We start from the raw sequence: 23,940 nt of genomic DNA, 5'->3' as shown, positions 1-23,940 counted from the left end.
AAAATAGTGGTAATGGTAAGATTCCTTCACATGAATAGCTCTCCTCAAAGAAATGAAAACTGTGTGATACAATTAAAGAAAAAAGAAAATACTTATCCTAACCATAAACATTTTCGGACAGGTCTTTCATAAATCTCTCCAGAAGGCTTTGAGGGAAAAGTGCTGTCCCAACATGATCAAGATAAATTGAATCTGAAAAAAAAGAAAAGAAATATTAATTTCTTCATTCACTATTACATCTCACTTGTGTATAGTCTGTGATTTTGTACACTTTAATATACCCATTAACCTTGTATTTTTTTATTTGCCTGCTGAGAGTTGGTGGCTGATATTGAAGTACCATAAAACATATTGAGATCTGTGCATATCCTAAAATGACAAATTAAGTAAAAATATCCTGCATTACAAATTGTTTAAAAATTGCTGGCAATTATTAAAAAATAATTTTCAAAAATAAGCAAAATTACATAGCCATAGTGTAGGTAGTAGTCTGATCCCCACTCCCTTTAAGAGTGTTTAGCTACAGAAACACAGGCTAAGGGGCGAATTATCAAGCTCAGAATAGAGATTGATGCCCCTGTTCTCTCTTTGTATGCAAATTAATATGACCCTAGGGAGGTCTCCCTATGGGTGATGGGGGAAATCAGACGTGGACTCATTGCCCAGTGTGCTTAAAGGAATGTGACTTCATCTTACTAATGAGGCCCATAGGAGGCCAAGACGGTGGTCTGGGGTTGTCATGTTCCTTGTTCAGAGGGATATTGCCTGGTATTTCGGGGCTCGACTGACCTTACTTGACGGGATCAAACTGATATATTTCAGGAAAGTGTTTCTCTGTGAAAAGCACACTGGTCTAAAAGACGCTGCTCCTGGGTGGTACATCCATAGAACTAGCTGATGGGCTGTTGTTCGTTCCTGGTAGAGTGCTTCTCTCTTTGTATGCAAATTAATATGACCCTAGGGAGGTCTCCCTATGGGTGATGGGGAAAACCAGATGTGGACTTCTTGCCCAGTGTGCTTAGAGGAATGTGGCTGCACATCACTGACAAGGCCCATAGGAAGCCGAAACGATTGTCTGGGGTTGTCATGTTCTTTGTTCAGAGGAGAATTGCCTGGTATTTCAGGGCTGTACTGACCTTACTTGGCGGGATCAGACTGATATACTTCAGGAAAGTTTTCCTCTGTGAAAAGCACACTTGTCTAAAAGAGGCTGCTCCTGGGTAGTAAATCGCCATAGAACTAGCTGATGGGCTGTTGTTCATTCCTGGTAGCATGCTTCTCTCTTTGTATACATATTATTATACTTTGTCTCTAGACCAATTTGTTTTATGTCCCTTTAAGCTATGATTCTAAATCTATCTATCTATCTATTGGGTTCTTGTAAAGCGTGGCTATTCACCCGTAAGGGTCTCAAGGCGCTGAGGTTTGCAGTTCAGCACCATTACAAGCTCTCTGTGTACTGCACATGTGCAGCATATGTACATACACCCTTGAAGCAGTAATAACTTTTACTAGGAGCATTTCTGTGAATGCGTATATATTGCAAAATGCTTTTATTCAAAACTAAACTACAGTCATGCACATTTCAATTTTAAATATTATGTTAATATAATAAGTGTACGCTGAACCTGGAAAATCCTATCTCGGGGAGCTTAGATAGGTCTTAAAGAGACACTAAAGCCAAAATTAAACTTTCATGATTCTGACAGAGCATGCAATTTAAAAAAAAAATGTATAGGTAGACTCATAGAAGTGTGCTCATTTCTTCAGCACTCCAGAAGCAGTGCTACAATAGAAACCTGCACGCTCCTGAGCTCTTATGAGCTTACCCATGTTTACTCTTCTGAATATCAAGAGAATGAAGCAGATTTTATAACAGAAGTACACTGAAGAGTTTTTCTTAAATTGAATGCTCTGTCTGGATCATGAAAATGTAATTTTCACTTTAGTACCCCTTTTTACCCAGCCCTAAAATCTACCCACAAGCATATGTGCTCTACTGTAAATAGCACCCATTTCTTACCTGTTTCTAAATGTTGGTTATGGGGAAACAAATGGCAAAAATCAAGTAACATAAATTATAACTGAAAATAAATATATTATATATGACAAAAATCACCTGTAATAAAGTCTGTTGCAAATGATGTATTTAAGACTCATTTCATAAAGGGACATTCTACTTGAAAAGTTTAATTGTTTAAAAGATAGATAATCCCTTTATTACCCATTACCCAGTTTTGCATAACCAGCAGTATTATATTAATTAACTTTTTACCTTTAATCCAATTTCCTTAAGCAGTATACTAAACACTTTTCTTTTAATTGGACATATGTAATGTTTGAATATGTCACCACCTGGCCTTACCATAAAGATTAATGATGTACTATCTAACCTTTTCTGAGGTTAACAAACATTCGGCTAGATTACGAGTTTTGCATTATGAGGGGTGCGGTACTAACTTGCACGTTATTGTCACTGCTCACTTCCCTACAGCGCTGGAGGACTACTTCTGCCGGCTTGGATGAAGCCAGGAGAAGTCCTCAGCGAAGCGGCAAGAAGTCCTCAAAGAAGCCGGGAGAAGTCTTCATCCAAGCCGGCAGAAGTCTTCATCCAGACAGCATCTTCTATCTTCATCCATCCATCTGATGTACATACAGACACTGTAAATGAACCAACACTGCATAGACTTGATACTAAACCATTAGTCAATCAGATGTCGGATCTGTTTCTGCCACAATTTGAGTTGTTAAAAACCCAAATGACTGACATAATGTCAGAATTTAAACAGTTTTCTAATCGACTCACAGAAGTTGAAAACAGGGTATCGGCAAATGAGGATATATTACATAAGCAGGAACAAAATATAGATGCAAACACTAAAACCTTGAAAGTGCTCCAAGCAAAAATGCATGAGTTAGAAGATCGCTCGAGGCGAAATAACCTTAAAATAATTGGCCTCCCCGACAATGGGGATTAAGTAGATTTAATTCATTTCTCAAACACAACTCTCCCCATGGCTGTTGGTATCTTACAGAAAGATATACCAATACCAGTAGAAAGGGCACATAGGCTGGGGCCAATCAGGGATGCTATAAATGACAAGAATTATAACAGACCAGTAATGGTTAAATATCTCAACTATCAGGATAAGATGAATATCTTAAAACTTTATAGAAAGATGGAGAATCTATATATTGGCCAAAGTAAAGTTTTAATATTTCAAGACTATTCCAGTGAGACCGCCTCTAAAAGAAAAGAGTTAGCCCCATATTGTACTAAATTGATCAATGCTGGCTTCAAGGCTAGACTCGTTTACCCAGCTAAAGTTGTAATAGAGGAACAAGATGGTAAATGTATCCTCAATAATATGTTAGAAGCCAGGGAATTTTGTAAAAATAAGAAAGTTATCTGGTAAATATTGCAGACAACGATAAGTCAAACTAGAAGCATACACGAGTATTATGTGTTTTTTTATTTTTAAACTGTGTGGTAGCCGGCTGCGGCTAGCATTGTTCATATGTTTTGAGATGTCTAAACTAGTAATTTGTCCGCAGCTCAGGGATTTGAGTGCTGTCTTCTGTCTTTCTTTCTTATCCCTTTTTTTTTTTTCTCTTCGCCCTCTCTCTCCTACATTCCATCTCTCCTCCTTGGTCCATCTCCCTGTTAATATGAATATGGTATACTCTATGAATTATTACACTACTCCTGACACCCCAGCACAATGATAGATAAACTAAAATGTCTCTCTTGGAATGTTGGAGGAATAACATCTCCCAGTAAAAGGAAAATAATTATCAAACAACTTGCTAGACACAAACCAGATATTGTATGGTTGCAGGAGACGCATTTAAAGAGAGCAGAGATGGAGAAGTTTAAATGTAAATGGATAGGTAAGGTCATCTCTTCAGATTGTTCCAGGAGAAGGAAGGGGGTCGCTTTCCTTATTAGCAAAAATCTACAACATAGCATTCAGAATATCCAAATTGACACACATGACAGGTGGTTAATTTTACATATCAAGATTGCTGGGGTTCGATATGTTCTGGGCAATATATATGGGCCTAATAATATAGACCAGGCTTTCTGGGATGACATTATTATCAAATTATCACCCAACTTAGATCAGAAAATTATAGTGGCGGGCGACTTCAATCTAACCCCTATGTCTTCCCTTGATAGATTTACACCCAAACAGTATATTCCCCCTCTTAAAAAAACTCGCTTATTTCGTCAGATTTGTAAAAATCTTAAACTACATGATATTTGGCGTATTCAACACCCCGATACTAAACTATACACCTGTGAATCTAAATCCCATAGATATTTTTCACGGATTGATTTTTTTTAAATTTCTAATCCCCTTCTTAAAGTCAGAAGTAAAGCTCAGATAAATGACATTGTAATCACTGATCACGCTATAATCTCTCTCGAAATGGAATTTCGACCTCCTCTAGCAGAAGCAACTAACAATTTCTATTTCCCAAAACACCTAATAAACAACATCCCGTTCCAACATTGGATACATCATAAATGGCAAGAATATAGCTCTGACAATTATTTGCACGCAGATAAACCAGAAATTTTCTGGGAAGCCACAAAGGCATTCTTACGGGGACAGATTAAAGCCTATATGGTCACAGCCAAAAAGAAATACATTGCACGTGAACTGCAGCTATCAAACACAGTCACGAATGCTTACAGAAATTATGTAATTACACCGTTAAAGAAATTTTGGGACAAATATAAGATGGCTAGGCAAGATAGGGATCTTTTCTTAAAATCTAAATTGACCATGGAAGAAATGAGAATGAATGCCCTTTACACAGGACATTATGGTAAATCTGCAAAATATCTTTCCAGACTTGACAAAGTCAGGAAAAAGAATAATACGATTGAGCAGTTAGTAGTGGGTGATAAGAACTATACAGCATTGGCGGATATCAAAAATGTGTTTTTTGATTATTATCAAAAGATATATACTGACCCAGAGGACAGTGTGAGGTTCTGGAATAGTATCTCATGTCCAGTAGTCTCTCCTGACCAGATCGAAGTATTGAATCTCCCCATAACAACTCTGGAAGTTACAAAAGCTTTAGAGGAAGCTAAACTAGGCAAGGCCCCTGGTCCAGATCAACTACCTGCTGAGTTTTATAGATTACTTAAAGATGAGATCGTGCCTATCCTTACCCAGCTGTTTAATGAGTATTATGTTAAAAAAAAGGCCATGTCCAGATTCTTCTCGGCGTCAATCATCACCCTTATTCTTAAAAAGAATAAAGATCCTTCAGACCCTGGTTCATATAGACTGATTTCTCTACTGAACGTAGATTATAAACTGCTCACAACTATTATTGCTAACAAACTTAAAAACGTATTACAGGAGATTATTCACCCAGATCAGTCAGGCTTTATGATGGGCAGATCTCCTACAAAAAACATTCGTAGAACATATATGATTCTTGAACATCTATGGAATAAACTTCATGGAGACAAAGTAACATGTAAACAGGATTTTGCCATGGTGATGATTGACGCCGAGAAGGCTTTTAATTCTATTATTTGGCAACATCTTCACAATTCTTTGTTCAACTTTGGTTTTTCTGGAAACATAATTCATTTTGTGAAAGCCATCTATAATTTCCCCATTTCCACGATTCTGGTTAACGGTAGCCAAACCGCGTCTTTTAAACTAGAAAAAGGGACACGACAGGGCTGCCCTCTCTCTCCCCTGCTTTTTAATATTGCAATAGAACCTATGGCAATATATCTTCGCAAAGAAATCTCAGGCATAAAATTAGGTCCCCAAATTTGTGTTCTTTCTTTATATGCCGATGATCTACTACTCTATTTCCAAAACACTAAAAGAAACATCCCAAAAGCGCTTGATATTCTAGAACAGTTTAGTTTAATCTCTGGCTATAAAGTAAATACTCTTAAATCAGAGATACTATGGGTTCATAAACACAAGGAGAGCTTCCACCAACATAATTTCAGAGAAGTGGAAAGTTTTAGATATTTAGGGATCCAATTACATAGAGACCCTGAGCTATGGTATAAACTTAACTATACAGCTTTCTTTGCTAATATTACACATAGAATACATCGATGGTCCCTATTCCCACTCTCACTAACTGCCAAAATAATGCTCATTAAATCTATTCTCTTTCCCCAGGTATTGTATATAATGAACAACTTGCCGCTATTTATTCTGGATAAAGATATTAAGTTCTTCAATAGCGCGTGTGCGGATCTTATTTGGAACAAAGGTAGACATATGCTCTCTATTAGAAAGCTCTCTCAAGCTAAGGAATTTGGAGGCCTTGCATTCCCGGACATTAAGACTTATAATATAGCCATATTGGCATGATTTGGAGTAGACTGGCTACTCTCTGCCGACTATTTAACAAATAGTAAAGCAGAGGAGGAGCTTATTAAGCCATTCTCCCTTATAGCGGCCTTACATTGCCCCATAGACGACTCCCTGAAAAAATTAAAACATTAGCCAGTATTTCTAATACTGTTAAAGCATGGCAGCAACTCTGTTCACGGTTAAAGATTAACTTTCATGTATCCAGCTTCCTTCCTATTAGAGGTAATCCAGAGTTTCAGCCAGGATTTCAATACACAATATATGATGGCTGGGCTAGTAAGGGCCTAACCTCGATAGTACAATTATTAGACAATGGATTTGGGGTACGCACGTTCGAGAATATTGCCATACAGTATAATCTTTCGAACAAATCCTTTTATGCATATTTTCAGATCCGCCATTATATACAGGAAAAGCTGCAGATGGGGCCATGGCCAGGGAAATATGATAGGGTCGGAGACTATATTAACTCATATAATCAAGGGAAGCACTCAATCTCGCTATTGTACAAAATATTGCTCGCAAAACAAGGCCAGCTAATCATGGAACAATGTTCAGCACACTGGGCTAGACATTTTGACGAAATTAATGATGAAATAATTAATAAAAGCATTAAATGGGTGAATGACGCGCCCCTTCCCTTCTCCTGGAAGGAATCTCACTTAAAACTTCTCAATAACGCATACATTTCACCCAAAAGACATGCTCGCTGGTCATCAGAACAGCAAGGACAGTGCTATAAATGTAAATCTCCTCTAGCAAATTTATTTCACTGTTTCTGGTACTGTCCAAAAATAAATCAGCTTTGGCGCAAAGTAAATTATTGGTTAAATAAGAATATACAGGAGCCCTTTTCATTTGATTTTAAAAAAAAAATTATGGTACCAGACTCAGTATTCCATAATCTAAGCAATACCATCATCTTAATAGTTAGGAATCTAATACTGAAAAATTGGAAAAATAATAAAACCCCTCCTTTTAGTCTATTTCTTCAAGCGGTCAAAGCACAGATTATGTTTGAGCAATATAATGTTTCCAGTACAAGTGAGAAGCAAATACAATGATTCTTTAACAAATGGCTGAAAGAAATACAGACTTATCCGCTCCCTACACAATACATACTTACCAAAGCATTTCAGAGATCTGTATATTTTGAAGGCCTAATTTTACGTAATATATTCCCTGTATCTTGGTACTAACAACCCTTTGTATAGGATGAGGGGGACAGGGGGAGGGGGACGTTGGATTAGAGAATTCACAACATTTCCCTTTTTTTTTTTCTTTTCTTTCTCTCTTCTCTCTTTCTTTCTTTCCCTTTCCTTCTTCTATCTGTTTTGCAAGATTTACTTACGAGAAAAGTATGTCAGCAAGATATTGAGAATATGTAAATATACAGATGTATGTTATATTTGTCAAGATATGTATAATTATTTTCATTTGTTGTTTATAATTTCTTCAAGCATGTATTTTGTTTTTTATGGCTGACTTGAAAATAAATAAATAAAAAAAAAAACTTTCATGATTCTGACAGAGCATGCAATTTAAAAAAAAAATGTATAGGTAGACTCATAGAAGTGTGCTCATTTCTTCAGCACTCCAGAAGCAGTGCTACAATAGAAACCTGCACGCTCCTGAGCTCTTATGAGCTTACCCATGTTTACTCTTCTGAATATCATGAGAATGAAGCAGATTTTATAACAGAAGTACACTGAAGAGTTTTTCTTAAATTGAATGCTCTGTCTGGATCATGAAAATGTAATTTTCACTTTAGTACCCCTTTTTACCCAGCCCTAAAATCTACCCACAAGCATATGTGCTCTACTGTAAATAGCACCCATTTCTTACCTGTTTCTAAATGTTGGTTATGGGGAAACAAATGGCAAAAATCAAGTAACATAAATTATAACTGAAAATAAATATATTATATATGACAAAAATCACCTGTAATAAAGTCTGTTGCAAATGATGTATTTAAGACTCATTTCATAAAGGGACATTCTACTTGAAAAGTTTAATTGTTTAAAAAGATAGATAATCCCTTTATTACCCATTACCCAGTTTTGCATAACCAGCAGTATTATATTAATTAACTTTTTACCTTTAATCCAATTTCCTTAAGCAGTATACTAAACACTTTTCTTTTAATTGGACATATGTAATGTTTGAATATGTCACCACCTGGCCTTACCATAAAGATTAATGATGTACTATCTAACCTTTTCTGAGGTTAACAAACATTCAGCTAGATTACGAGTTTTGCATTATGAAGGGTGCGGTACTAACTTGTTATTGTTATTGTTAACGTTATTGTCACTGCTCACTTCCCTACAGCGCTCGAGGACCACTTCTGCCGGCTTGGATGAAGCCAGGAGAAGTCCTCAGCGAAGCGGCAAGAAGTCCTCAAAGAAGCCGGGAGAAGTCTTCATCCAAGCCGGCAGAAGTCTTCATCCAGACAGCATCTTCTATCTTCATCCATCCGGCGCGAAGCGGGTCCATCTTCAAGGCATCCGGCGCAGAGCATCCTCTTCAAACAAAGTCTTATTCCCGAATGAATGTTCCTTCAAGTGAAGTCATCCAAGATAGCGTCCCTTGAATTCGGGGGATTGGAACAGCCAATGGAATGCAAGCTCAATCCTATTGGCTGATTGGATCAGCCAATAGGATTGAAGCTCAATCCTATTGGCTAATTGCATCAGCCAATAGGATTTTGTCACCTATAATTCTGATTGGCTGATAGAATTCTATAAGCCAATCGGAATTCAAGGGACACCATCTTGGATGACGTCACTTAAAGGAACATTCATTCAGGAAGAAGACTTCGTTTGAAGAGGATGCTCCATGCCGGATGTCTTGAAGATGGACCTGCTCTGCTCCGGATGAAGATAGAAGATGCCATCTGGATGAAGACTTCTGCCCGTCTGGAGGATCACTTCTGCTGGCTTGGATGAAGACTTCTCCCAGCTTCTTTGAAGACTTCTTGTCGCTTCGCTGAGGACTTCTCCCGTCTTCGTTTAGGATGGATGTCCTGTCTTCAAAACTGTAAGTGGATCTTTGGGGGTTAGTGTTAGGTTTTTTTAAGGGTTAATTGGGTGGGTTTTATTTTTAGGTTAGGGTATGGGCAGCAATAGAGTTAAATGCCCTTTTAAGGGTAATGCCCATCCAAATGCCCTTTTCAGGGCAATGGGGAGCTTAGGTCTTTTTAGTTAGGCTTTTTTTTGGGGGGGGGGGTTGTGTGGGTGGTGGGTTTTACTGTTGGGGGGTTGTTTGTATTTTTTTTTACAGGTAAAAGAGCTGATTTCTTTGGGGCAATGCCCCACAAAAGGCCCTTTTAAGGGCTATTGGTAGTTTAGTTTAGGCTAGGGGTTTTTTTATTTTGGGGGGCTTTTTTTATTTTGATAGGGCTATTAGGTGTAATTAGTTTAAATAACTGATAATTTGTTTTTTATTTTGTGTAATTTAGTGGGGTTTTTTCCGTAATTTAGGTAATTGTATTTAATTAATGTAATTAATTTAATTGTAGTGTAAGGTTAGGTGTTAGTGTAACTCAGGTCATGTATTATTTTACACGTAAATTTTTGTATTTATTTTAGCTAGTAATTAGTAAATAGTTAATAACTATTTACTAACTATTCTACCTAGTTAAAATAAATACATACTTGCCTGTAAAATAAAAATAAACCCTAAGCTAGATAAAATGTAGGTATTAGTTATTTTGTAGCTAGCTTAGGGTTTATTTTACAGGTAAGTATTTAGTTTTAAATAGGAATATATTTAAGTTAGGGGGTGTTGGGGTTAGACTTAGATTTAGGGGTTAATAAATTTAGTATAGTGGCTGCTACATTGGGGGCGGCAGATTAGGGGTTAATAAATGTAGGTAGGAGGCGGCGATGTTAGGGGCAGCTGATTAGGGGTTAATAATATTTAACTGGTGTTAACGAGGCAATAGTGCAGCGGTTTAGGGGTTAATATGTTTATTCTAGTGGCGGCGATGTCGGGAGCAGCAGATTAGGGGTTAATAATTTTATTTTAGTGTTTGCCATGCGGGAGGGCCTCGGTTTAGGGGTTAGTAGGTAGTTTATGGGTGTTAGTGTACTTTTTAGCACTTTAGTTATGAGTTTTATGCTACAGCTTTGTAGCGTAAAACTCATAACTACTGACTTTAGATTGCATTACGAATCTTGTGGTATAGGCTGTACCGCTCACTTTTTGGCCTCCCAGAAAAAGCTTGTAATACCGGTGCTATGGAAGTTCCATTGAAAAAAAGACTTTACGCAATTTGCGTAAGTTAATTTGCGGTACGGCCAAAAAAGTGTGTGGGACAGCTGTACCTACAAGACTCGTAATAGCAGCGGTAGTGAAAAATCAGCGTTATAACCCATAACGCTGCCTTTTTACTCATAACGCAAAACTCGTAATCTAGCCAATTGGGTATTACGGAGGTTGCATATACTTATTATTGGATTAGAAACTCTCAAACATTTCATGCAGCTAAAAATACAGACCACATGCATTCTAATGTCTAATGAGATTTTTCACACTGCACAGCAGTGAAAGTGAATTTGAATTAATTGATGTGTTATTTACACTCATTTGTTAAGCTGAATGCAAATAACTACTACTTCAGCACGAATGCAGTTTCTCGTTTAATGAGCAATAATAAGCATTTCCACAGAGTCTAATAGATTTGTAAAGCCTAACTTATAGCAAATAAATTGCCTTACCAGTTAATTTGGGGAGTGCATCTGTTTTTCTTTTACAGATCTCAAATAAATGGTTACATTGCCAAGGAATGAAATACATGTATGTTATGGATTATCATTATGGTTAAATCAATATGTTGTGTTTAATTTAACAAATAGATGGATTTCTTTCTCTGAACTTTTTCAAATGAAAGTTAAAAAGACTGGTGCTTCCAAAAGGCAGATAAATGTGGCCACCATAGGGCACCTTTACAAGGTGGGGACTGCATAGTTGCACTGCAGCAGAGCAGAGCATAAAAACATGCTTTCCTTTTCTTTTTCTTTTCCTAAATGTCTGTTGTTTTAAGTTCCTTGACTCTGACTCCCCCAAGCCCAACCCATACCAGTAAAGGTGAACCCTGTGACCAAAATGCTATGGGTATAATTTTTGAATACACATATGCAGTAAGGGGTATACTCCCTCTCATCATGAAGAGAAACAGCCTAGGTGCATAGTAACAAAAATAAATAATCCAAATAAAGACAAGCACTCTTATTATTTACATTAAAAAAATACTACTCTACATTAAAAACACACACGATATTTCAGTGCTCAAACACATAATGTAACACATCTGATAACCGTAACAAAAAATAAGTAAGGGTGAGGTTTGTTAAGGGGCAACACAATGTATCTTTACCTTGGTGAACAAAAATGCCTCTACTGGCATGGCTAGCTATCGATATAAAATATATATAGCACACATAGGGCTAGATTACAAGTGGATCGCTTATTTATTGCACGTGCGCAAAGTCGCTGGTTATTGCTACCATGAGCTTGATGTAGCAATTAGCGCTTATAAAATTAAAAAAAAACTTTTGTCCACTGAATGCCCCCAAAATACAGTGTAATATACTTTATTAAAAAATAAAGAGAGTAGCATCTTTATTCTTTTAATAAAATATCTGCAAAAAACAGTTATGAGGGTTTAAAGTTGGCGAAAAGTGCCTTACATTGCGGTCTATGGGAACTCTGTGTTCCCAGTAAATATACAGTATATGTATATGCATATATAACACACATAAAGTCCAGTACTCACTCACAAGCTCTCATCTAGGATTAAAAAGCAAAACTGGAAGAGTTAGTTACCGCATTTGGCCAAATGGGACAAACCCAGTTGCCACGCCAAGGTCTCTTCCACATACCTGGGTCCCTAATACAGCTACACAACTGCAGCCATGCACACAAATGCAAGCTCTTAATCAAACAAACTGGGAACAGGTCAGGGTTCACAGACTTATGTAATCATCCTGGGAATAAGCAGAAAATCAGGAAAAAGGAATGCACATCCAGACTGGACCTGGTACACATCCCATGACTCATAAACAGGCCCAGTTTTGGTTGCTATCACACTCACATAAAGCTCCACTATCTACAGAGTCACAGGCAGTTAATTCCGGGCCTGCCAGGGTGCAAGTCCTTTAGGGAGAATTACAAAAACAGACAATACAACACCTATAAAGTCCACTACTCACTCACAAGCTCTCAGCTAGGATTAAAAAGTTTATGAGTCATGGGATGTGTACCCGGTCCAGTCTGGATGTAGCTTGCATTTGTGTGCATGGCTGCAGTTGTGTGGCTGTATTAGAGACTCAGGCACTTGGAAGAGACCTTGACGTGGTGCCTGAGCTTGTCCCATTTGGCCAAATGTGGTAACTAACTCTTCCAGTTTTGCTTTTTAATCCTAGCTGAGAGCTTGTGAGTGAGTATTGGACTTTATGTGTGTTGTATTGTCTGTTTTTGTAATTCTCCCTAAAGGACTTGCACACTGGCCTGGGGTTAACTGCCTGTGACTCTGTAGATAGTGGAGCTTTATGTGAGTGCGATAGCAACCAAAGCTGGGCCTGTTTGAGTCATGGAATGTGTACCCGGTCCAGTCTGGATGTGCATTCCTTTTTCCTGATTTTTTGCTTATCCCCAGGGTGATTAAATAAGTCTGTGAACCCTGACCTGTTCCCAGTTTGTTTGATTATTAGCTTGCATTTGTGTGCATGGCTGCAGTTGTGTGGTTGTATTAGAGACTCAGGCCCTTGGAAGAGACCTTGACGTGGTGCCTGAGCTTGTCCCATTTGACCAAATGCGGTAACTAACTCTTCCAGTTTTGCTTACTAATCCTAGCTGAGAGCTTGTGAGTGAGTATTGGACTTTATGTGTGTTGTATTGTCTGTTTTTGTAATTCTCCCTAAAGGACTTGCACCCTGGCTTGGGGTTAACTGCCTGTGACTCTGTAGATAGTGGAGCTTTATGTGAGTGCGATAGCAACCAAAGCTGGGCCTGTTTGAGTCATGGGATGTGCTATGGTAGTTCTCATGCCATGTCTTATATCATGAGAACAAGGAACCAGCAATGTGAACATGAAGCTGCGCTTGCATTGCGCAAAACTTGTAATACCAGCGCATATTAGCGTGCACTGGTAATACACAGTGGAGTGCAAATATAGCTTTTATGAAAGCGATATTTAGCGCTTCACATGTAATCTGGCCCATATTGTTTATTGCATGAAGTGTAGATAGTGGTATAGGCTAAACAGCAGATATAAATTTAAAGAGAAATTCTACTTGAACATTTTTAATGTTTATATTAATATACTTATTACCTCTGTGATTACCTTGAATCTAAGCCTCTGCAGACTGACCACTTTTTTTCAGTTCTTTTGACATACTTGCATTTTAACCAATCAGTGCTAACTCCTAAATAACGTCACAGTATTGAGCACAATTTTATCTATATGACACACATGAACTAGCACTGTCTAGCTGTGAAAACCTGTCAAAATGCACTGACATAAGAGGGCTTAGAAATTAACATATGACCCTCTGTAGGTTTAGCTTTCAAAAAGAATACCAAGAGAACAAAGCAAATTTGGTGCTAAAAGTAAATTGGAAAGTTGTTTAAAATGGCATACCCTATCTGAATCAAGAAAGTTTAATTTTGGCTAGACTGTCCCTTTAACAAACTGATATTTTCCATTATAATCCATCAAAACTAACCTCACCCATGATATGCTTGATGCAAAGCAAGTGGCAGTACTACCCACAAAACTCCTGTGGCCAACTACCACAGGTCAATTTCAACTCCCATTCCTGTACAGGATCCAGGAAATAATGGGATTACATAATTTCTCCATATTTTTCACAGCATTGCAAATACAAAATGGACAACCAGTTGCCAAATTTTGGCCACCAAAAACATGACAGCATAAGCTAATTAATCATGCACCCGTAAACAGGCAAACTCACTTTATGGGGGCCTATTTATTAAGGTGCGAGCGAACATGATCCGATATAGCAGATCATGTCCACTCCCACCTTAATAAATAGGCCCCCATATAGTAAGTTTGCCTGTTTACGGGCGCATGATTAATTAGCGCTTCACTTGTAATCTAGCCCTAGATGTTTAAAAACATCAAAAGTCCCTCTGACCCCTCATAACCATATCATGCCCCAAGTAGCCGCACATCTAAGGGAACCAAACGTTCATTTGTATTATCTCCTTCACAATCTGAAAGTGTGCTTTGTACTCTCTGGTAATTCCGTGTTATAGAACCAACTAGTGTAGCAAAGGGTTTTACATTCTTTTCCCTCTTTTCTATAGTGTGGCAATGTTGTTACGGGCGCTATGGTCATTCCTTAGGAACACACCCCTACACGTTTCAAAGGCTAATCGCTTTTAAAGGCTGCACGCTTTGCCGACAAAACATGTAAGGGTGTTTCCCTAAGGAACGCAAACCCCTTTGCTGTGCTAGCCGGTCCTATAACATGGAATTACCGGAGAGTACAAAGCACAAATTGTGAAGGAGATATTACAAACGGACGTTTGGTTCCCTTAGATATGAGGCTACTTGGGGAGTGAGATGGTTATCCTTTAGATTGTTTATTATCATTAAAGCTGCATACCTTTTAACTCTTTATAAGGAAATAAATACCAAACAAGAAATGTATAAAGTTTTATATCCTCGTTATGTCTCAAAAAAGCAACTAAAAAATTATTTGTGTATTTATATCAGTTACCTATGGTTCACATTAGAAAAAAGTACTCAAAAACGTACTCTTCTGGTATTGCCATTCTAGGCTGCGTCCACCAGTCCCCTATTCAACAATGTAATATATTTCCAATTTTCTAAATGCAAGTACATCAAGAATACTGCAATTATCAACAACCGATAGGGGAAAATATACCAAGATTGTAGAAAAATAAGTTCTCAAGTAGAGAACCTGTCCACCTGCAACTGACACTTCCAATGAATGGTACATTTTATTTAATAATAACTCTCTTCTGCAATGCTCTCTCCTGCTCCTGCTCAAACAAAAAGAAAAAAAAAGAAAAAAGTAAAAAAAGATGAACCTACTATACAACCATAAAAAGGACAAAAATGAGCATATATATGCGCCACAAAAATAAAATACACAATATATGCAGTCTATTAGCTTCCTTGAGATAAGTATCCTTTGCAGATGCAAGATCACATCAATAGATGGTATACACAGTTCCTTGTGTTAATGCATAAAGTGTAATCGATACTTGTATATAAAAACAATGTAGCCTCAGTGTATGCACAGTTCTTTCTGTCGATACTTAAGATATTCAAACTGTAGATGATAACAATTCCGATTATCCTAGTATTATGAAGGTATAATCTAGATTTTATTAAAGACACAGAGACGAGTATTTTGCATTCTCTTTCTTTACTACTTAATGCAGCATTTAAAAGTGTAAGGATAATAACAACAAGGATATTAAAACAGCATAGAAATTAAAGAACCACAATAAGTAGTTAATGAGAGAGCTAACTTATAACTCCAAGAAAAAAGAGACCAATCAGAGAAGGAATAGTGTCCATAAACTGTCCAATAAGCAGCCAAACCTCCTCTTTCTTGATTGATGCTCACAAAGGGAAAACTTTTTAAAACCATGAAGAAACCAAGAAGTTCCAAACAACAAATTAAGATGAACAAATAACAGTTGAAAGGTTGATTGAAGAAAAACTTGGTCGACTCGAACTTGACTGCCGAAGATGAAATTGATCCAGGAATGTTCGGAAGGTGGAAATCCTCTTGAACAGAAGGTAAGAATCCTGATACCATAAACGGGTTTCTTTCAGATGGAGACTGTCAAAACAAAAAATATATAATAATAACATATAATTTAAGTGGGAGGGTATCATATACTCGTCTCTGTGTCTTTAATAAAATCTAGATTATACCTTCAAAATACTAGGATAATCTGAATTTTATTACAAGACCAGATACTCCTATTTTGCAAGTTTAAAGCACCATAATGAAAGATAATAACACTTAAGAGAATAAGGAAAGCGAGGCATGTTGAATGGGTCTGAAATAAAATTGCTTAAAAGTAGAGTCTGAAGACCAATCTGCCGCATCCAAAATCCGTTGAAGAGGAGCAGATTTCAAAAAGGCTTTAGAAGCAGCAGAACCTCTAACTGAATGAGCTGAGAAAGAAATATCAATCCCAGCTTCTTTCATAACCCATTTAACCCATCTCGCTATAGAAGTAGAAGAGACAGAAGCATGAGGGGGAATAAAAGATATCAGAAGTTGGTTATTAGAAGGTTTTCTAAAAGATAAAGTTCTGGATTCATAAGATTTCAAACATTCAACCACACAAAGGGAAGGTTCAGAAGGAAGGTAAGGGTAAAAGATAGATGTGGAAAGAGTTTTAGTTCTTCGTGAAATGAAAAAGGTAACACCTTCAGAGGAGAAACATTTAGAATTCCAATCTAGGGCTTTAACATCAGAAACTCTTCTGAAAGAAATTAGAGAAAGAAGAGTGGCGAGTTTAGCTGTGAGTTGTTTTAAGGATAGTGAAATATTATCTGGCCAAGATTTAAAAAGAGAAAATATTAAATCCACATCCCAGAAAAATTCATGTTTAGGGACTGGAGGACGTTTTAGTTTCATGGCTTTAAAGATCCTACAAACCAAAGGATGTTTACCAACAGAAACATTATTAACCAAATTATGTCTAGCAGAAATGGCTGAGCGATGAACATTGATAGTTCTATAAGCTAAACCTAAATCAAAAAGGTGAGATAAATAATTAATAATGTCAGTTAAATCTGAAGAAAAGGGATCCAGATTCCTTTGCAAGCACCAGCCAGACCATTTAGACCAAGCGGCAAAGTAGCATCTACGAGTACCTGGGGCCCAAGATTCCTGAATGAGGGATCTTGCTCCAGCCGAAAGGCCTCGGAGAGCCCAGGGTCCCCAGGGTCCCCTGAGATTGTCCATACACAGGAGAATAGAAACTGGAGAAGAAGACCTTGCAAAACTCTTGACTGCAAACGAGCCAGACAATAATTCTAAGCAATTTATATGAAAGCGTTTCTCTTTCAGAGTCCATTTGCCACCTGTGATGGAAGGACCGCAACAAGCTCCCCAGCCTGAAAGACTGGCATCGGATTCAATGATGAAATCCGGCGTTTTGCCAAAAATGGCTCTTCCGTTCCAGGCTTCTAAATGAGAAAGCCACCAGGAAAGTTCTTCTTTCGCTTCTGGAGATATGGGAATCAAATGAGAGTAAGAAAAACCTTTTCTCAAATGAAGGATTTTCAATCTTTGAAGTTCACGATAATGAAGAGGGGCAGGAAATATAGCCTGAATAGAGGATTATAGTAACCCTACTATCCTGGCTATAGTTCTGATAGGAACTGACTCTTTGGATAAGGTTTTGGAAATCTCTTTCTTTATATTCTTCACTTTGTCTAATGGAAGACTCAAAGTGGAAAGAATTGTATCTATCTTGAAACTAAGGATTTGGTAGGGGATAAAATTGATTTCTGTTTGTTTACTATGAAACCTAGAGATTCCAGGAGGGAGATTGTGGAAGACAGATGATTTTGGAGTGAGAGAAAATTCTGGTCCACAATAAGGATGTCGTCCAAATAAATTATTAGACGAACACCTCAAAGTCTTAACCAAGCTATCACAGGTTTGAGTAATTTTGTGAAAATCCAAGGAGCAGAGGATAGGCCGAAGGGAAGACAGGGGAAATTCCAAAATTGATCCTCCCAACGGAAAGTTAAAAATTTCCAATGCTCTTGAGCGATTGGCACGGTTAAGTAAGCGTCTGTGAGATCTAAACAAACTAGCCAATCGTTTTCTCTTAGGCATTCTCTTAGTAAATGAATGCCCTCCATCTTGAAATGATGGTAAACAACAAACGCATTTAAAGATTTTAGATTTATGACAGGTCTGAATTGGTTGCTTTTCTTTTTGACAAGAAAAAGATTGCTCAAATAAAAGTTTTGAGGATGAGGGACTGGAAGGATAGCTTTTTTGGAAAAAAGGGAAGAGATTTCGTTTTGAACCAGAATTTTGTCTTTTTTGGGAAAAATGAATTGGTTGTGGAAAATTTATTTGAATGGGAAGGGAAATAAATTCTATGTAAATCCCTAACACAGCTTGGAGAACCCAAGGATCCGAAGTGATTGAAGCCCAGTTTTGGGCAAACAAAGCAATTCTGCCACCAATTCTGTTTTGGGAAGAAAGAACCTGAAAAGGAACCAATGATCTTACCTGGAGCTTGTCTTGATCTTGATCTACCCCTGAAGCCTCTTTGGTTCCAAGGGCGTCCTCTTGCTGGGAAAAAATCTGATGTGGTTGAAGGCTCTTGTAAACTTCTGTTGAATTGAGACTGATATTGGGTAGAATAATAGGGTTGATGGGACTGGTTATAATGAGACTTGGATAGGTATGGTTGACGGCCGGGAAAGCGGCCTCTCCCGGCCCTGTCAGAGAAACTCTGATTAGGGTAAAATATCTTTTTAACGGAGGTTTTAACCTTGTTGAGATTAGAAAAGGTATTTACATATTGATTGAGCTCTTTCAAATAAGAGTAACCAAATAACAACCCATTATCATCAGGGGACATATCATTAGAAGCGAAATCTGATATTTTTGGGTCAATTTTTCGCAATATATTTCATCGTCTTTCTAAAGTCTTGGCGGCATTTGTATTACCAATAAAGCATAAGAGCCTTTGGACCCATTCTCTAACGACATACGGGTCAAGGGGGTATCTTCTGCAACACCCTGTTCTGATAATTCAAATAACTTAGTCAAGGGACCTATGGAATCTAGCAATTTGTCCTGACAGATTTTCCAGGATCTGTCAATACCCTTTTTAACTTTGTAACCTGGAGCACCAATAAACTTAAGGATTTTAGGATCAACCTCAGGCGTAATTGATGCGTTTTTTGGGAATAAGGGGCGAGGACATTCCACCCTCATTTTATTGCGGGTCTGCTTCTTTAAAGGTTTCCTACTTTGGAAATCAATGAATTTTGCCACCCCAATAGTGGGACACCATTCCGCAGAGCGGGGATGATGTAGCTCATCAGGATTAAATCTTGGAATACCCAGGCAATCAGTGAATTCTGTTTCCTCCTCAATAAAATCTCTTAATTTTTTATGCATTTTTTTTTATGTTTTTTAGTAGCAGGGGCATAATCTGAGTTTTCAGAATCAACATAAATAGAATCTGAATTGATATCTGTATAACTACCATCCTCAGAACTGTTATAATCAGAAGATGATTTTTTCAACATTTTTTACTTTTTCTTTTAATATTGGACTTAAGCTAGGATCTCCCATTTGGAAACCCTTGGGATTCAGGGTTCTATTGACATCAGTTTTTGTTCCCTTGCTGCGAGGAATTGCGGTGTCAGACAAAATCTGACGAGATTTTGTAACAAGTTTTTTACTGGCAATTACAGAAATAGAAGGATTTTTTTCTCTTTAAACATTTTTTAGTTTCTTTAATGCCCATTAATGAAGACATTTTGTTAAAAAGATTGTTCATTGAAGAATCAATCATAGTCTGAACAGTCTGTGCTGTTAAAGGAGGAGTACACTCTGGGTTTTCAGACATTTTAAAAATATATATAAAAAATTTTGTGTTAATAAAATTAAAGTTTACTCAAAACTTAATATTATGAGGATGTAAATAATAAATTAAATAATAAAGTGAATAAAGTTGTTTTAACAATATTATAATAACGAAATTCCCACAGATAAAACTTTTTTAAAAGTAGGAAAACAATTTTTTTTACACAAAATTTAAATAAAACTGAGTTAATATAAACAAAAACCACAAGATGGCAACAGTGGCTTATAAACCGTTCAGAAATATGTCTGTAATTTCCTCAACTAACAGCCTGACAGGAGATGGCAGCACAGGATCGGTCTGAGGGAATCCCTGACTGAACTGAAAACAGCTGTGTCAGAGTCAGGGGGCGGGAAAGCAAAGTCCGGCCCACAAAATGGCGACCGGAGCGTTATACAGAAATGGAGGAATGACAGGCTAGAGCTGAGGGACATTGAAGTAAGTAAAAAACGGATGTTCAGAGAATATAAAAGAAAACACAAAACGGAATACAAGTGGAGGTAAAGGAGAACTTAGAAGGCAATAAAAACGGTCAAACAAGTACCTTAAAGCTAAATAAAAGAGTCCTTACAAAAAACGGATAAACCAAAAAACGGAGGCAAACAAATAATAATAAAATGAAATGTCACAATAAAAAATTTAAAATTAACAAACTAAAATAGAAATAATATGCATATAATAAACAAAACAAAGTTTAATATAGAGACAAAAATTTTCAATACTTATCTCAGTTGAGCAGCAAAAAGAAAGAGGAGGTTTGGCTGCTTATTGGACAGTTTATGGACACTATTCCTTCTCTGATTGATCTCTTTTTTCTTGGAGTTATAAGTTAGCTCTCTCATTAGCTACTTATTGTGGTTCTTTAATTTCTATGCTGTTTTAATATCCTTGTTGTTATTATCCTTATACTTTTAAATGCTGCATTGAGTAGTAAAGAAAGAGAATGCAAAATAGGAGTCTCTGGTCTTGTAATAAAATTGAACACAGACACCTGTTTCAGTGCTTGTAATAGATCAGTGTGGGAGTAGAAACAGTATGTTATACAAAAGTTTCCTGCTTTAGACCACCTGCCTTCTGGAGATCAATAGAGCGATCTCACTCATCCCTCCTCCTCCAGAATAGCGGCTCGGGTGTTAAACTGTACTCCCGATCCTCCGGTCTTTCAAATACTGTTGAAATGCTTGTGGCAATGAATTTCAAGTGTAATCCAAATGGAAATTGGAAAAGCAAACAAGAACTCCCGCTCTTAGGGTTTATCACATGAGGGATTACTAGGTACCTAGATTTAAATATCGGAAAATAGTTTGCAGGTAAACAGGTTTAGCTTCAGAGATGAAGAAGGGAATCTAAATTTCTTTACCCTTCGAAACGTATAAGATATTTGAGGAAGGTACACAACCTATTTATGAATTGTTTTGTGCCTCTGTGTCTCTGGAGCCTGTGATTGTTTTTTGAACTGTTCTCCCTACCACGGATGACTATTGGACTTCTGGGCTACAGTTTCACTATTTCTATGTGCTATCATCATACCTCATTAGTTGAGGTTTTTTTTGTGAGTGTAACTTATTGTGTGTCAGTTTATGTTCTATTAAAGCAGTTTTACACTATGTATGCTTTTCTGGTTCTCTTTATATGACACCTATACTGGAATTGGAAGTTACCACTCACTAAAGAGAGCACAAGGAATTTTGGAAGGTTCTACTATCAGTATTCCAAGACACAGAAGGCTGTATACTGGGAGACTCAGGTTATCGTTTTACATCTATTCTACAGGAGGTGCCTTGCCCATCTATGAAAGTGCTACATTCTTACCTCATTTGATTGAGGTTCTTTGAAGTAAGTGTACATCCAATAGGGGATTATCGTTTGAAGATTGTGTTCTCTACATTTGATGTGCTCTGGATAATTCCATTTTAATTTTATTTTTACTACATTTTGTATTGTTCTATCCTTATATTGTCACAATATTACTGTGTATTATATTTGCTGTGTTCTCTAGCTTGGGTTCTCTGCGCCACCCTGCTTCTTCCTACTTTCATATATATATATATATATATATATATATATATATATATATATATATATATATATATATATATATATATATTGTGTGTGTGTGTGTGTACAGATACATATATATCTCTCTGCATGTGGATAACCTACATAATAAATCGGTAATTGTATAATTAAATAATATAATGTGTCGATGTACAATATTTTCTATTATTTGTAGATGTCTAGACTCCCAAAAAGGGAGAAAGATCTAGCTCTGAGGTAAGCCCTTTTAGAAATAGGGTATTGAATTGAACAATAAATAGGTATGTCATTTCTAATATGTATATATGTTTCACAACTTCCATCTAAAACTCTATACCACCTTAAGAAGCAATTCCTTTTAACCAATGGAAAACAAGTGAAAGGTTTTTAAACCTTGTTTCCAGGAACAGCTGTTATCTTGAGAAATCCCAAGCTACGGGGGAAATGCGTAGAAGCTAAACCTGTTTACCTGCAAACTATTTTCCGATATTTAAATCTAGGTACCTAGTAATCCCGTGCGTGATACACAATAAGAGCGGGAGTTCTTGTTTGCTTTTCCAATTTCCATTTGGATTACACTTGAAATTCATTACCACAAGCATTTCAACAGTATTTGAAAGACCGGAGGATCGGGAGTACAGTTTAACACCGGAGCTGCTATTCTGGAGGAGGAGGGGTGAGTGAAATCGCTCTATCGATCTCCAGAAGGCAGGTGGGTCTAAAGCAGAAACATTTTGTATAACATACTGTTTCTACTCCCACAGTGATCTATTACAAGTACTGACACAAGCACTGACGCAGGTGCCTGTGTTACATTGTTATCATATACAGTTTGAATATCTTAAGTATCGACAGAAAGAGCTGTGCATACACTGTGGCTACATTGTTTTTATATACAAGTATCGATTACACTTTATGCATTAACAGAAAGAGCTGTGCATATACTGTGGCTACATTGTTTTTATATACAAGTATCGATTACACTTTATGCATTAACAGAAAGAACTGTGCATACACTGTGGCTACATTGTTTTTATATACAAGTATCGATTACACTTTATGCATTAACAGAAAGAACTGTGCATACACTGTGGCTACATTGTTTTTATATACAAGTATCGATTACACTTTATGCATTAACAGAAAGAACTGTGCATACACTGTGGCTACATTGTTTTTATATACAAGTATCGATTACACTTTATGCATTAACAGAAAGAACTGTGCATACACTGTGGCTACATTGTTTTTATATACAAGTATCAATTACACTTTATGTATTAACAGAAAGAACTGTGCATACACTGTGGCTACATTGTTTTTATATACAAGTATTGATTACACTTTATGCATTAACAGAAAGAACTGTGTATACACTGTGGCTACATTGTTTTTATATACAAGTATTGATTACACTTTATGCATTAACAGAAAGAACTGTGCATACACTGTGGCTACATTGTTTTTATATACAAGTATCGATTACACTTTATGTATTAACAGAAAGAACTGTGCATACACTGTGGCTACATTGTTTTTATATACAAGTATTGATTACACTTTATGTATTAACAGAAAGAACTGTGCATACACTGTGGCTACATTGTTTTTATATACAAGTATTGATTACACTTTATGCATTAACAGAAAGAACTGTGTATACACTGTGGCTACATTGTTTTTATATACAAGTATCGATTACACTTTATGCATTAACAGAAAGAACTGTGCATACACTGTGGCTACATTGTTTTTATATACAAGTATCGATTACACTTTATGCATTAACACAAGGAACTGTGTATACCCTCTATTGATGTGATCTTGCATCTGCAAAGGATACTTATCTCAAGGAAGCTAATAGACTGCATATATTGTGTGTTTTATT

At 36.9% G+C, this 23,940-nt stretch overlaps 1 protein-coding gene across 1 annotated transcript in view; it reads right to left on the bottom strand.

Annotated features, from left to right (window-relative positions):
- Positions 1-23,940, bottom strand: part of MOCOS (molybdenum cofactor sulfurase) — an 842,034-nt gene that overhangs the window by 718,142 nt on the left and 99,952 nt on the right. Inside the window, exon 2 of the mRNA XM_053714598.1 lies at positions 103-192. Coding sequence (XP_053570573.1) covers positions 103-192 — 90 coding nt within the window. The remainder of the gene's footprint in view (positions 1-102; positions 193-23,940) is intronic.

The sequence above is a fragment of the Bombina bombina genome, chromosome 5, assembly GCF_027579735.1.
Source record: "Bombina bombina isolate aBomBom1 chromosome 5, aBomBom1.pri, whole genome shotgun sequence".
Taxonomy (NCBI): domain Eukaryota; kingdom Metazoa; phylum Chordata; class Amphibia; order Anura; family Bombinatoridae; genus Bombina; species Bombina bombina.
The sequence above is the reverse complement of the archived record's forward strand: the minus strand, read 5'-3'. Positions and strand labels throughout refer to the sequence as shown.